This window comes from Curcuma longa, chromosome 21 (assembly GCF_044706935.1).
Source record: "Curcuma longa cultivar G26 ecotype Majalengka, Jawa Barat chromosome 21, ITB_CL_G26_1.1, whole genome shotgun sequence".
Lineage (NCBI taxonomy): Eukaryota > Viridiplantae > Streptophyta > Magnoliopsida > Zingiberales > Zingiberaceae > Curcuma > Curcuma longa.
The window spans coordinates 3,257,886-3,270,251 of record NC_133881.1 but is presented as its reverse complement, the minus strand read 5'-3'; the positions used below and the strand labels follow the sequence as shown (position 1 = coordinate 3,270,251).

At 41.8% G+C, this 12,366-nt stretch overlaps 2 protein-coding genes and 1 pseudogene across 2 annotated transcripts; all 3 read left to right on the top strand.

Annotated features, from left to right (window-relative positions):
• Positions 1-1,074: 1,074 nt before the first annotated feature.
• On the top strand, positions 1,075-8,361 carry LOC141814996 (U-box domain-containing protein 33-like). Its single transcript, XM_074702954.1, has 10 exons — positions 1,075-1,501; positions 4,010-4,131; positions 4,294-4,415; positions 4,813-4,917; positions 5,221-5,725; positions 6,017-6,157; positions 6,295-6,819; positions 6,928-7,686; positions 7,797-8,093; positions 8,307-8,361. The coding sequence occupies exons 1-9, from the start codon at positions 1,249-1,251 to the stop codon at positions 7,992-7,994; spliced, it is 2,730 nt and encodes a 909-aa protein (XP_074559055.1). The 5' UTR covers positions 1,075-1,248; the 3' UTR covers positions 7,995-8,093; positions 8,307-8,361.
• A 44-nt stretch (positions 8,362-8,405) lies between these two features.
• LOC141814995 (uncharacterized) lies at positions 8,406-9,358 on the top strand. The gene has a single exon (XM_074702953.1). It carries the CDS (start codon positions 8,548-8,550, stop codon positions 9,208-9,210), a length of 663 nt encoding a protein of 220 aa, XP_074559054.1. The 5' UTR covers positions 8,406-8,547; the 3' UTR covers positions 9,211-9,358.
• Positions 9,359-10,965: 1,607 nt separating this feature from the next.
• Positions 10,966-12,366, top strand: LOC141814994 (aquaporin PIP1-2-like; annotated as a pseudogene).

The window sequence follows — 12,366 nt, the reverse complement described above, 5'->3', positions numbered from 1 at the left end:
GCATTGATCTGCAACAGTCGAGCTTCCCTTCGGGTGCCCGCAGCGCATGCCAAGTCGCATCGCCCTCCGTCGTCGGACGGCCCAACGGCAGAGCTCGCCTCTCCGCCGGGTCCCTCGGGTTGCGCTGGTCGCCGACAGGTTGGTTGCCGCCCCCGTACTCCAGCAGCTCCTCCAGCCTGCCGACGTCGGCTTCCGCCACCGAGAGCGATATCTCCTGCCACCGCACCGCCTCCAGGAACGGAAGCCGAATGCCGTGCGCGATGACCACCGGAACGCAGCCCCGCGCCCGGTCGGACGCCTCCTGCCCGCTCTGCCGCTCCACTGACCTCGCCGTCGTCGCCCCTCTTCCTGAAGATCGTATTCGCGGAGACTGAGGACGGGAGGAGAACTAGGCGGCGGCGGCGGCTGGGCGGCCGTGCAACCGACGGATCGGGTGGAGAGAAAGGCATTCACAGAATTTGATGGATTCTACTCATTGATTGTTTTAATTAATTAAAAAATAATTAAAATTTAATTGAGTGTTAAAGATGATCTTAATAGGATGGCATTGCTTGATGTTGAAGACAATGATAAAATTAGAAGAAAAATCAAGAAATTAATATTCAATAATTTACCATGTACGAAAACTATCAAAGAAGTCATGGACTTTAGAAGTCAACGCCTGCCTCATGGTCAACCATACAAAAGTCAGAGAGGTGTATAGACGGGCAACCAACCTCTCTTTGACTTTAAACCTCTGGGTTCCAATCTCCGAGTACAAAATTAGAAAAAAAATTTAATATAAAAAAATTTAATATATAATATTTTTGATTAAATTAGAATAATTTAACTCTATATTATTTATTAGGATTTAGGATTCATAATATAATTTTTTTTTTAAAATAAATACAATTTTGAAATATATTGGTGAATTAGATATATGTTTACCGTCATCCGACGGTTGAGTTTTTCTGTTGATCTTCGGGGTTATCGCTTTATATCGGAAGCAAGTCAGCTTGAACAATCTCCATCGAGGTCCACGCTTGATATCGGCAGGAAGCCTGGCTGAACGATCCCCACCCTTTTCCATTCCAATTCCCAAACTGTCATCTTCCATCCATCTCCGATTCAAAATGTGGACACTCGAATGGCTCCGCCCGATGTAGTGTGCCTAGATTAAAAAAGGTCTCATTTTTGGTCGATTCGTTAATTCTAAGTCCCAAAAGATGCAAAAAGGAGGTAGCTTGGACTGTGACTAGCGGCGTGGTGATGGCGAGCAGGCAAGTCAGGGGTATGGGCGGCTTTGATAGCTTCAGCTCGACGAGGAGCAGCGGGGTAACAGAGATTGAGGAGGAGGAGGTGGCGCCGCCGGCGCCGCCCTCTGAGGAGAAGCTCTACGTCGCGGTAGAGGCGAAATTGAAGGCCGGGAAGGCCACTTTGTTCTGGGCGATTCAGAACTCTACCAGGGAGCGAACCATTGTTCTTGCCCACGTTCATGTCCCAGCGAAGATGATTCCCATGAGTACGAACTAAAATTTCTCTTTCTTTCTCGAATTTGCATAGTTCTATCTTTTAGGCAACTCTTGTTCTTGGATTTAGGGTTCGAGGAACTCGCTTATTGTTTGGAATGTTAATTAATTGTTGCTAGAATGATCTTATAAGTCGTATTAGATGGCGTGGTGTATTTTCTCTTGGACCCTGAACTGAACAATTTGTAGAAACTTATAGAGTTTTGCTCACGAACTTAGAAAATGAAATCCTGTTTTGCTATTTCTTACTTTGCTGTAGGATCGATTGATGTAAAACATTTATGCCTTTACAATGACTCCTTTCGGTTGTTCTTGAATTGGTACGTCTTGCTTAAGGAACAGTGAATAGAATATGATGGACTGGTGAACCTTAAGGCCCTAGATATTCGCCATAGTTTTGGCTAGTCCATTGAGACTTCTCTTGCTGTGGTAAGTGATTGGGTAAAACAATCCACTCATCCAAGGTTCATTAGATGGATGGCACATGCTGTTGAAGGAAGCTAACACTGTGAATGGGAACTCAACCTGATCCGACCAAGCCTTAAGCAGTTTAGATGAACTAAGCCTGACACCTTATCAAGTACATGTGATTGTTCGCCTGAGACCGCTGCAAATGAGCCACCGGACAGCTGTCTTCTACGTTGACGAAGTCGTTGAACATCAAGGGAGAACTGAACCGACTGGAGAGTCTGTATAGTTTAGGGCATCCACAGTAGTAAGGAATATTTCCATTAAATATTTGTGATCCCCACATTCACATCATCAATCAAATATCCCATCTCTCAAATATCCCAACTTCCACAATGAAATATACCACAAACCAAATATTTATGGGTCCCACCTATCAAATATCTCACTTCCAAATATCATAATTAAATATCTCACCAACTAAATATTTATGGGTCCCACTGTCATTTTATTAATTTATATTTAAATAAAATTATTCATAATTTCTAATTTTTTAATTAAACACCAACTAAATATCTCATTTTTATTTAATTCTAATTATTATATTATTTTTTATAATATAATAATTAGAAATCACCATGCAAAACTTTTTGCCCGGTGATTTCTAATCCCTTAACAAATATCCCCCCCAATGGGGGATATTTGATATATGGGGATATGCCTTTAAATATCCCCACCAAAAACCCCCATTGGAGATGCCCTTAAGAGAGAGAGGGTTAGAATGGAGGCCGAGTGCCCTAACTCATCCACTTCGACACTCAAGTCAAGTCTCTGACGGGGAATGTAGAGAAGAAGAACAATAAAAAACGGGAGAGAACAGATAGATAGTTAGTGAATGTGTATGTCATTAGCATACCTTGGCCCACAGTAGCAGCCTTCTTTTATATCACCAAGAATAGTACCTTCTCACTTCCTTAATGGGTCGTCCTATCATAGTAAGCTATATGTTCCATCGCCATGTCTACGAGTTAAATCACCCACACCCTCTCATGTGGACGATCGTGTGAGATCACGCTATAGAGGTCTTACTATTCCATGTGTTATGATAGCCCACGTGAGGTCCCGTGTGTTGCTGACCAATTGGGGGACTTGAGCCAAGGGTTTGACATGTTAATCGGAGAGGTCCTATCGGCGGGATCGAGGTGACTGAATAAGAACATTGGGTCAGTAGAGCTGAGCTAACTGGGGCAATGATGTTGGATTGGGGGAGCTGAGTGATGGAGCCCCTCATCTTGAGTTAGTCGGGCTGCCCGTTTGGGTCGATAGAGCTGAGTCAACTAGGACGATGGTGTTGGATTAGCCGAGCCAAATGGATGAGCCCCTCGTCTTGGGTAGGCCGAGTGATGTTAGTCCTGTTGACTTATCTTGACCTTACTGACCTTCACCTCAGCTAGGCTATTGATCTTCTTGCTACACGTGAAGTGAAAGCTCCCACTACGCTCCACATCCTCGATCATATTCGATCTCCTATAGCCAACTTCCTTCCCTAACCAAGACAATAAGAGTTAGACTCTATATCTAGTAGACTTCAATATCTTTCATAGTTTTGACCATAAAAGTAAGTGTTTAATGAAGCTGAAATATTTACTAGACTTAACGACACCTTTTGCAAAGCACAAATTGTCAGTCTTCCTTTGCTTCTCTTGCCATAGATATGGAATGTATGATTGGATCTCCTATTGAGTGTTAGATAGAATTATTCACTTCTCTTGCCATAAGTTTATATACTCAGACAATAAACACATATATAAGAGACTTTCATATACAGCACAACATACAGATGAAACTCTTCAAGGTTAAAAGACCAGCTTTATTGAAGAAAACCAAGAGGTTAATTTATCTTCTGCTTTCAATGGTAACTAGTGTTGTTGGATGTGATGCCATTTTCGAGAAGTTCATGACTAAAAAAAAAGGTTTTCTTACATTATTATTGCAACAAATTGCTTTGCTTTGCAATAAAAGTTAGTATTGTCGTACTGGTTCTCTTATATATGAAACTTCACTAAAGCAATTTCTTTACTTGTCTGTTCCAGTGGGAGGCATGTTTCCTGTAAGCTCCTTAACGACACAACAAGTCAATGCTTACAGGATGTTGGAAAGAGACAAAATGAACAAGAGTTTGAATGAATACATCAATTTATGTTCAGAAATGAAGGTACTTCATGTTTTGTGTTTAATGTTGGTTCCTCTTTGATAGTATCATCACATACACATTGTGGGAAAGCCTGGTGCTTTGTGTTCATCTTCTTGCAGCCTTTGTGTTCATCTTCTTGAAGGAAATTGGATATGTTTCTAATTTTGTTTATATACTTCTCAGGTAAAAGTGGAAAAGGTGGTGATTGAGATGGAAGATATTGCAAATGGTCTTGTCGAGCTCATTGAACTACATTGTATCACCAAACTTGTGATGGGAGCAGCAGCCGATAAGCATTATTCTAGGTAAGATCTGATATTCTTTACTATTTTTAGTAGATTTAGTCACAGAATACTTGCAGTTCTCAATCAGTAAAATCTCAATTAGCTGCTTTGGCTAATCCACTAATGTTTCACTTAATCATATCTAGAGATGATAATCTAATTCTTTATTACAGTTTCATGAATTAAAAAAAAGAAACAATAAAAGAAAAAGGTATCTAAAAGCACACAATATAGTGGATGACATTCATCACAGATCCACTAAAAGTTACTAGCCTTGTGACACTCTTCATTCATGATGGTACTAAATTAAGTGAGTGTATTTCTTTCTTGTTAAACTCTCTAAACTGATTCCAGTGTGGTTAGAAGAAAACTAAAAGGTGTTAAGTTCCTTAACTAATACAATATGCTTGCTTCACAGGAAAATGAAAGACATTAAGTCCAAGACGGCGATCAATGTAAAGCAACTAGCTAATCCATTGTGCAAAATATACTTCATTTGCAAGGGACACCTGATCTACACCAGGTTTGCGTTTGCTTGATGATGAATATGAGAACCTCACTATACCAATTTTTAAAATGTATTAGTTATCAGTCTTTATTAGTTCTCCGATGAGATGCTAACATTGTAAATGATCATACTTAACACTATCTATTATGAACTTTAAGTGATGCCTATAATCTTGATGGAAATACCATGTCCAACATGTCTTATTACCTGTTCTGCTTTAGCTCTTTTCTGAAGAACCTTCATAACTTATGACCTACGAATCATCGTAAGTCATAACTTGTATCTTATAAATGTATAAATTCACACTTTTTTACACAGGGAGTCTACTTTGCATGGATCTTGGATGGCTCAATCATCTATGTATAGCCAAAGCTCCATGGCCAGGTCAAGTGAACAGTCGAGGGTGCCAAGTTTATCCCCAAGACAGTCCTCCATAGCCAGCTTAAATGAGCAGTCAAGGGCACCAAATGTATTCATGAGACAAACTGAATCCTTAAGTTCCTCCTACATGAGTACTACCGAAGATTTTTCCAGACAAACATCTTTTAGTTCTTATGGAGATAGAAATGTAGCGGAGTTGCCACCCACATTGCTTGTTAGGATTCCACATAGTAGAAGTATTGGAGGTTCTTCGATTGATCCATGGGAAGGAATTACGAGGAGTTCTCACACTTCTGGTCGATCATCTGTTAATTATGAAGAAATCACTAGCGCAACACCATCAGTGGCCAATTATGAAGAGAGTGAAGCTGGATCAGTGGTCTTGCCTTCCCTCAATAAACCTGATAAGGAACTTCCCTTTTCACCTCCAAATCATGATCTGGTGAGTCACATGACAATTTTTGGTAATCTTGTCGAAAAATCAACGAATGATTATCAAGATATTCTTGTAATTTAGCATGAGCTAAAACTGTTGCCGAGGTGCTTGTTTTCTTTGAAATAGCTATCAAAGCATCATGTTGACAAGCAAATCTATATGATTGTAGTTTTGCAAATTGTTTGAAACTATAGTTTAGGCTCCGAAATCCTGGAATAAAGTAATATTGTCATCTAACAAGTTGTGAACAATGTATTTGGATAATTTTATACAAAAGAACTACATACTATTTTACAGGAACACGATGTGCCAGATGACGACGTCTATAATAAGCTCCAAGAAGCCCTAAAAGAAGCAGAGAACTTAAAAAATGAGGCATACGAAGAGTATTGCAAGCGCCAAAAGGCAGAAATGAATGCAGTTTTGACTCTCCAAAAGGTATCTTTTTCTTTATCTACTCATGCCAAATAGATTTGAGTATTTCTGATAAATATTACGATTGTGGCTAAACTGCCTGTGCAAAGAAAAATATATATATCTTCTCAATTCACTCTATTGAAAAATTTCTGTTTCAGGTTAAAGCATCAGAGAATAAGTATGCCAAGGAGGCAAGATTAAGGAAAGAAATTGAGGAAATGCTTGTAGTTGAAAAACTGCAATTAGAAAAACTAAAAGGGCAGCATTCTGAAATATCTGAACGACTTGAAAAGGCAGTCGAGGAGAAAGTGAAGTTGGAATTCCAGATTACTGAAGCTGAAAATGCTGCGAAAGATTATGAAAATAAGCTATCAGAGGCACACGGACTTCTCCACTCCCTTCAGTCGGATTATGATGCACTACAGCAGGAACATGACAAGGCAGTTAGAGAGGCTGAAGAGTTACTTCAGAAGAGAGATCAGACAGCCAGCATTTTTGGATTTTTCAATTCAGAATTCTCTGCTTTAGAGCTTAAGAAAGCAACTGAAGACTTCAGTAATAATTTGAAGATTGGGGAAGGAGGCTTTGGAAGTGTCTACAAAGGTTTTCTGCGAAACACGACTGTGGCTATAAAGTTGTTGCATCCACAAAGTATGCAAGGCAGATCTGAGTTTCATCAAGAGGTACAAACCAAATTAACCTTTTCTTTTTGTTGTTTTAGCTCTATTTTTTTGCTTTCTCATAGTTAGACATCTCATTTGTTCTTATGAATTCAATATCTGATCTATCAGGTGGCCATCTTAAGTAGGGTGAGGCACCCAAACCTTGTTACGCTTATCGGTGCTTGCTCAGAAACTCTTGCTCTTGTGTACGAGTTCCTTCCTAATGGAAGCCTTCAAGATCGTCTCGCCTGTGCAAATAATTCAGAACCTCTCACGTGGCAGGTCCGGACACAGATCATTGCAGAGATATGCTCTTCTTTGATCTTCCTTCACTCCAACAATCCCCATCCTATAGTCCATGGAGACCTTAAGCCTGATAACATTCTTCTTGATGCCAACTATGTGAGTAAGATTGGTGATTTTGGCATCTCGCGTCTTCTTGATCAATCCAGTATGTGCACCACTCTCTACCACAACACGACTAATCCCAAAGGAACTTTTGCGTACATGGACCCTGAATATGTTACCACTGGGGAGCTCACACCACAATCTGATGTCTACTCTTTCGGGATTATAATTCTGCAGCTCTTGACTGGAAAACCTCCTGTAGGCATTGCCAGAGTTGTAGAGGAATACATGAATAATGAAAAACTGCATGAAATCATAGACAACTCTGCAGGAAACTGGCCATTTGTGCAAGCAAACCAGTTGGCACATCTGGGTCTCAGATGCTGTTATATCAGTCGGAAGAACAGACCAGATCTAGCTGGGCAGGTTTGGAAAACTGTTGAACCCTTGATGAAGGTTGCTTCATTGTCTGCAACAACACAGTCAAGTAAATCGTTCAGCGACCGCATACCTCATTACTTTATCTGTCCCATCTTCCAGGTCAGTATTCATTCCTCTTAGTAAACAATCAGTGAACAAAACTGAAAGGTGTTTTCCTTGAAGTGGACTTGTATCATTTCTGAAAAGGCTCGACTTTGAAACAATTTCAGGACATCATGAGAAATCCACACGTAGCAGCTGATGGCTACACTTACGAAGCTGAAGCTATGCAGGGCTGGATCGACAGCGGCCATGATACATCACCGATGACAAACTTAAGACTTCCAAATTGCGAGCTTATCCCAAACCATGCACTGCGTTCAGCCATTCAAGAATGGCTTCAGTCACAACCACAGCAGTTTCTGTGACTGTTTCATACCGAACAGCAGAACTCTATCAGCCCCCCAAAAAATCGCAGAGATCTTCATTCATGATCCGCCATGTTATGTTCTGATATCTGGAATCAGGTACGTGTGGTGTAAATATGTTTGTTTCTTAGAAAAATGAAAAACATAAGGAAAGTTGCAGTCTCCAATTGAGAGTTGCATAAAGATGTTGTTGATCTTGTGTGATTGATAACATTTCTGTGTAATTTAATAGCATTCTTTTCAACCTATACAAATGATTCATTTGTTTCTTTTTTGGCAACTTTTTTTTTTCTGAAAAATTGAATTTTTCAGTGGATTAACAGGGCCACGATCGACATTTCACAACCTTTTACTCTCTTATCTCACTAGCCACTATGACCATACAAATCTTATCTTTTTGCAAAGCCAACCATTCCCAATTCTCCATTTCTCATCCTGCAGATCTCCGAAATCCCCAATTTCACTGCAAGATCCAATTTTTATAGGAATTGGATCGTCAAAATCACTTTTTTTTCTCTACCGTTGACGAAAGATCCATCAGCGCCGGCGAACGATGTCTGATGGTGTAAGCCCCACCGCTGCCACCGGCGACATCGTCCAGCCGGCGACACCGCCCCGCCGCCGCTCTCTCAACCCCCGCCACCTAATCTGCCTGGCCGTCGCCGCCGTCCTCGCGGCCTACCAAATGGTCCCCTCCACTGACCTCGCCTTCGTCCCCTTCTCCCTCGCCTACATCTACTTCCTCTCCGCCTTCGCCTTCCCACCCCTCCGCTCCGCCGACAACAGCCGAGTGTTCGACCTCCGCAATCGCCTCCTCGGCCCATACATCTCTTTCGCCGCCATCCTCGGCCTCCTCCTGCCGCTTCTGCACATCCTCGACTGCGCCTCCGGCGGAGACAAGGGCGGCGCCGCGGCCGCCGCCCCGCACCTGTTCCTCCTCTGCATCCAGGTGTTCTTCGAGGGCTTCACCTTCTCGCGCGGCTTTTCGCTGCCGATGTTCGCCTTCGTGCCCATCCTCTACAACAGCAAGCGACTCGTCACCATATTTTGGTGGGTGGCAAGCGAGTTCGAGAGGGCGGAGGGAGGGCGGCGGATGGTGGCGGGACGCGCCCTCGCGGTGGCCAATTCGATCCTTTGGGCCTACAATCTGTTTGGGTTTTTGCTGCCCGTTTACCTGCCCAGGGTCCTCAAGCGCTATTATTCCGGATCAAAATAATAACAATTAGTACGAGGGGTTATATGCAAGATTCTCATCTAAAACGTTCTTCAATCTTCTATGAATCTTCATTTGCAACTAAGCTCGTGCATCATTAGTCTATCAAAGAATCCCAACTTTATTTTGAAATATATTTATGATTTTTTTAGGTCTTTTGAGTGGAAGATGATTAAAATATAATACCATCAATGTAATATGCTTCTAGGACATGATTGAATTGGTTATTGTGAGATAATTTTATTATAGTAAATGAAGGATTGAATTTTAACGAAATCAAGACAATATCTTTTCCGAAATGGTCAATTGTAACTTTTTGATTTACTAATGTCTTCTCCGTAGTAGTCAATTATATTTTTTTAATTTACCTTTTTAATTATGTAAAATCGTTGGAATAACGGATTTCATTTTTACCGTGGCAGAAAGAAATTATTAATTATTTAATTTAATAAAAAATAATCAGATATACAATTAAAAAGTTAAAATTTAAGTCTATATGATAATATTATTAAAAAGATATAATTAGCAAGTTAACATTGACTTGCAAAACTAGTTAAAATCGTTCAAGTCATACACTTTTGTGTTTATCTCATTCATAATTGCTCTATGAAAAAATACAGCATGAAATCAACATGACTTGCATGGCTGTGAATTCCACTGTATGGATGTGGGATCCACTGTATCAGTGTGTCATGTTAATTTCATACTACATTTTTTCATACTGCATATCATTACTCTTAATAATATTTAAAATACATATCTAATTTTGATATTTATTAAATAAAATTAGATTTTATAAAATTAGTACAATAAATGAAAATAAAAAGGTTTTTTTATAAAAATAAAAGTTAGCGAAGGTAACGCTGTCAGGCTGGGGCCCGCAATCATGTGGTCAGCAGCGGTGCTGGACCGGCTGGTTATTGTGCTCCACGTGGTGCCAGGCTCATGCGGTCCCCCATCTTGTCATCATTCTCCTGAATCTTATCCCATCACCCAAGAGAACGTGACCATATTATTTCTTTTTGTATTTATTTCTCTCTTTTTTTAAAAGAAAAAAAGCGAAAAAAAATATTTTAGTATTGGACAATATTACACGTATTAATACATTATCTCAATTATCTCTTGCATTATTGCCGCAAACGTTTAAATCGATCACAAGAAATCCATGGAACGCTGTAGAAAAATCTAGCCGTTAGAGGAAGCGCAGACAGCCAGCTACCTTTCTTCTTCCTCTCTTACGTCGCCTTCCCCAACGCTCATATCTTCTACCTCCCGTCTCTCTTAATTACATTTCTACCTCGTGTTTTGTTGTTCTCGCATCGATCATTTCTGCAGTAATCCTAATTTCTCCTAAACAAAAATCAATTAGTATCCAGGGTCATGAACTGAGATTAACAAAGGTCCAACCGAACGAACTGTGAGGAGCAGTAAAGTAAAGATCACAATAATTTCTCGAGTTTTTGCAATGGCCAAGCAATCGGAATCTAATAAAGAGGAGACTTGGTGGTAAGGCTGCCTCCGGCAGCGTCGTAAAGAGCAAGAGACAAGAATGTCCTACTGACCTGCCCCTGTCTTGGTCCCTGCTGCACAGCATAGCACACATCACCTGTACCTCGTTTACAGAATCGATTATCGTCAATCTTTCATGATAATTCAAAGTTTATCGAGCTTGTTTCTGTGACTGATCCGTCAAACTATCGGTAAAAACTTTCAAAATCTAATCTTGATACTTCTAAAGTGAGTGGATCGACAACTTCGACCGTGCTGTAAAAGTATGATGGAGGCAGGGCCTATAAAGAGAACCAGAGCAGGGCTTAATTTCCTTCACATCCTTTTTCCTGAGGTCAAAAAAAGAGTTGATAGATAGAGAGAGAGAGAGAAGATGGAGGGGAAGGAGGAGGATGTGAGCCTTGGAGCGAATAAGTTCTCGGAGAGGCAGCCAATTGGCACGGCGGCGCAGGATAAGGACTACAAGGAGCCGCCACCGGCGCCTCTGTTCGAGCCTGGTGAGCTCAAGTCATGGTCCTTCTACAGGGCCGGCATCGCGGAGTTCGTGGCCACCTTCCTCTTCCTCTATATCAGCATCCTCACCGTCATGGGCGTCTCCCAGGAACGAAAGCCGGTGCGCCACCGTCGGCGTCCAGGGCATCGCCTGGTCCTTCGGCGGCATGATCTTCGCCTTGGTGTACTGCACCGCCGGAATCTCCGGTACTTGATCAAATAACTCCAGTCGCCATTCATTATTCTGATCTTTTAATGCGTTCTTGATCGTCTTCTTTCAGGCGGGCATATCAACCCGGCGGTGACCTTTGGGCTGTTCCTGGCGAGGAAGCTGTCGCTGACGAGGGCGGTGTTTTACATCATCATGCAGTGCTTGGGCGCCATCTGCGGCGCCGGTGTGGTGAAGGGGTTCCAGAAACATGCGTACGAGAGCAACGGCGGCGGCGCGAACGTCGTCAACTCCGGCTACAGCAAAGGCGGCGCCTTGGGGGCCGAGATCATCGGCACCTTCATCCTCGTCTACACCGTCTTCTCCGCCACCGACGCCAAGCGGAAGGCCAGGGATTCTCATGTTCCTGTAAGCCGAATCCACCACTTCAAATTGAGCTCCAATTGAAGTTTTACTGCTAATTTCTCCTTGTTTATGATGGCAACAGATCCTTGCGCCATTGCCAATCGGTTTCGCTGTGTTCCTGGTGCATCTGGCCACCATCCCCATCACCGGCACAGGCATCAACCCTGCACGGAGCCTTGGGGCCGCCATCATCTACAACCGAGACCATGCCTGGGATGACCAAGCAAGATTCTCCATTAATTCTAGCTCTATAATACTCCAATTTTTTCCAAAATAGTTTCAGATTTCCTGAACTTTTCTGGGTTCAATCGCAGTGGATCTTCTGGGTTGGTCCCGCCATTGGAGCTTTCCTTGCTGCAGTCTACCACCAGGTGGTGATCAGAGCTCTCCCATTCAAGAGATCTTGAGCATCATCGCCACTACTGTTGCTATTACTATGGTGTTGCTAATTCTTGTATCTGTGATTTGTGGAGCTTCATTTCGCCATTTTATGCTGTTTAATTTCACCAATTATTGATTGTACTTGAGACCTAGCTTCCTATTAAGTGTGTAAATTTCAGTAATGTTTACACTCTTACGATTCA

Coding starts and splice junctions, on each gene's coding strand:
- LOC141814995 (XM_074702953.1), top strand. CDS start 8,548: ATGTCTGATGGTGTAAGCCCCACCGCTGCCACCGGCGACATCGTCCAG.
- LOC141814996 (XM_074702954.1), top strand. CDS start 1,249: ATGGCGAGCAGGCAAGTCAGGGGTATGGGCGGCTTTGATAGCTTCAGC. Junction 4,132..4,293: donor ATTTATGTTCAGAAATGAAG/GTACTTCATGTT, acceptor TATACTTCTCAG/GTAAAAGTGGAAAAGGTGGT. Junction 4,416..4,812: donor GCCGATAAGCATTATTCTAG/GTAAGATCTGAT, acceptor CTTGCTTCACAG/GAAAATGAAAGACATTAAGT.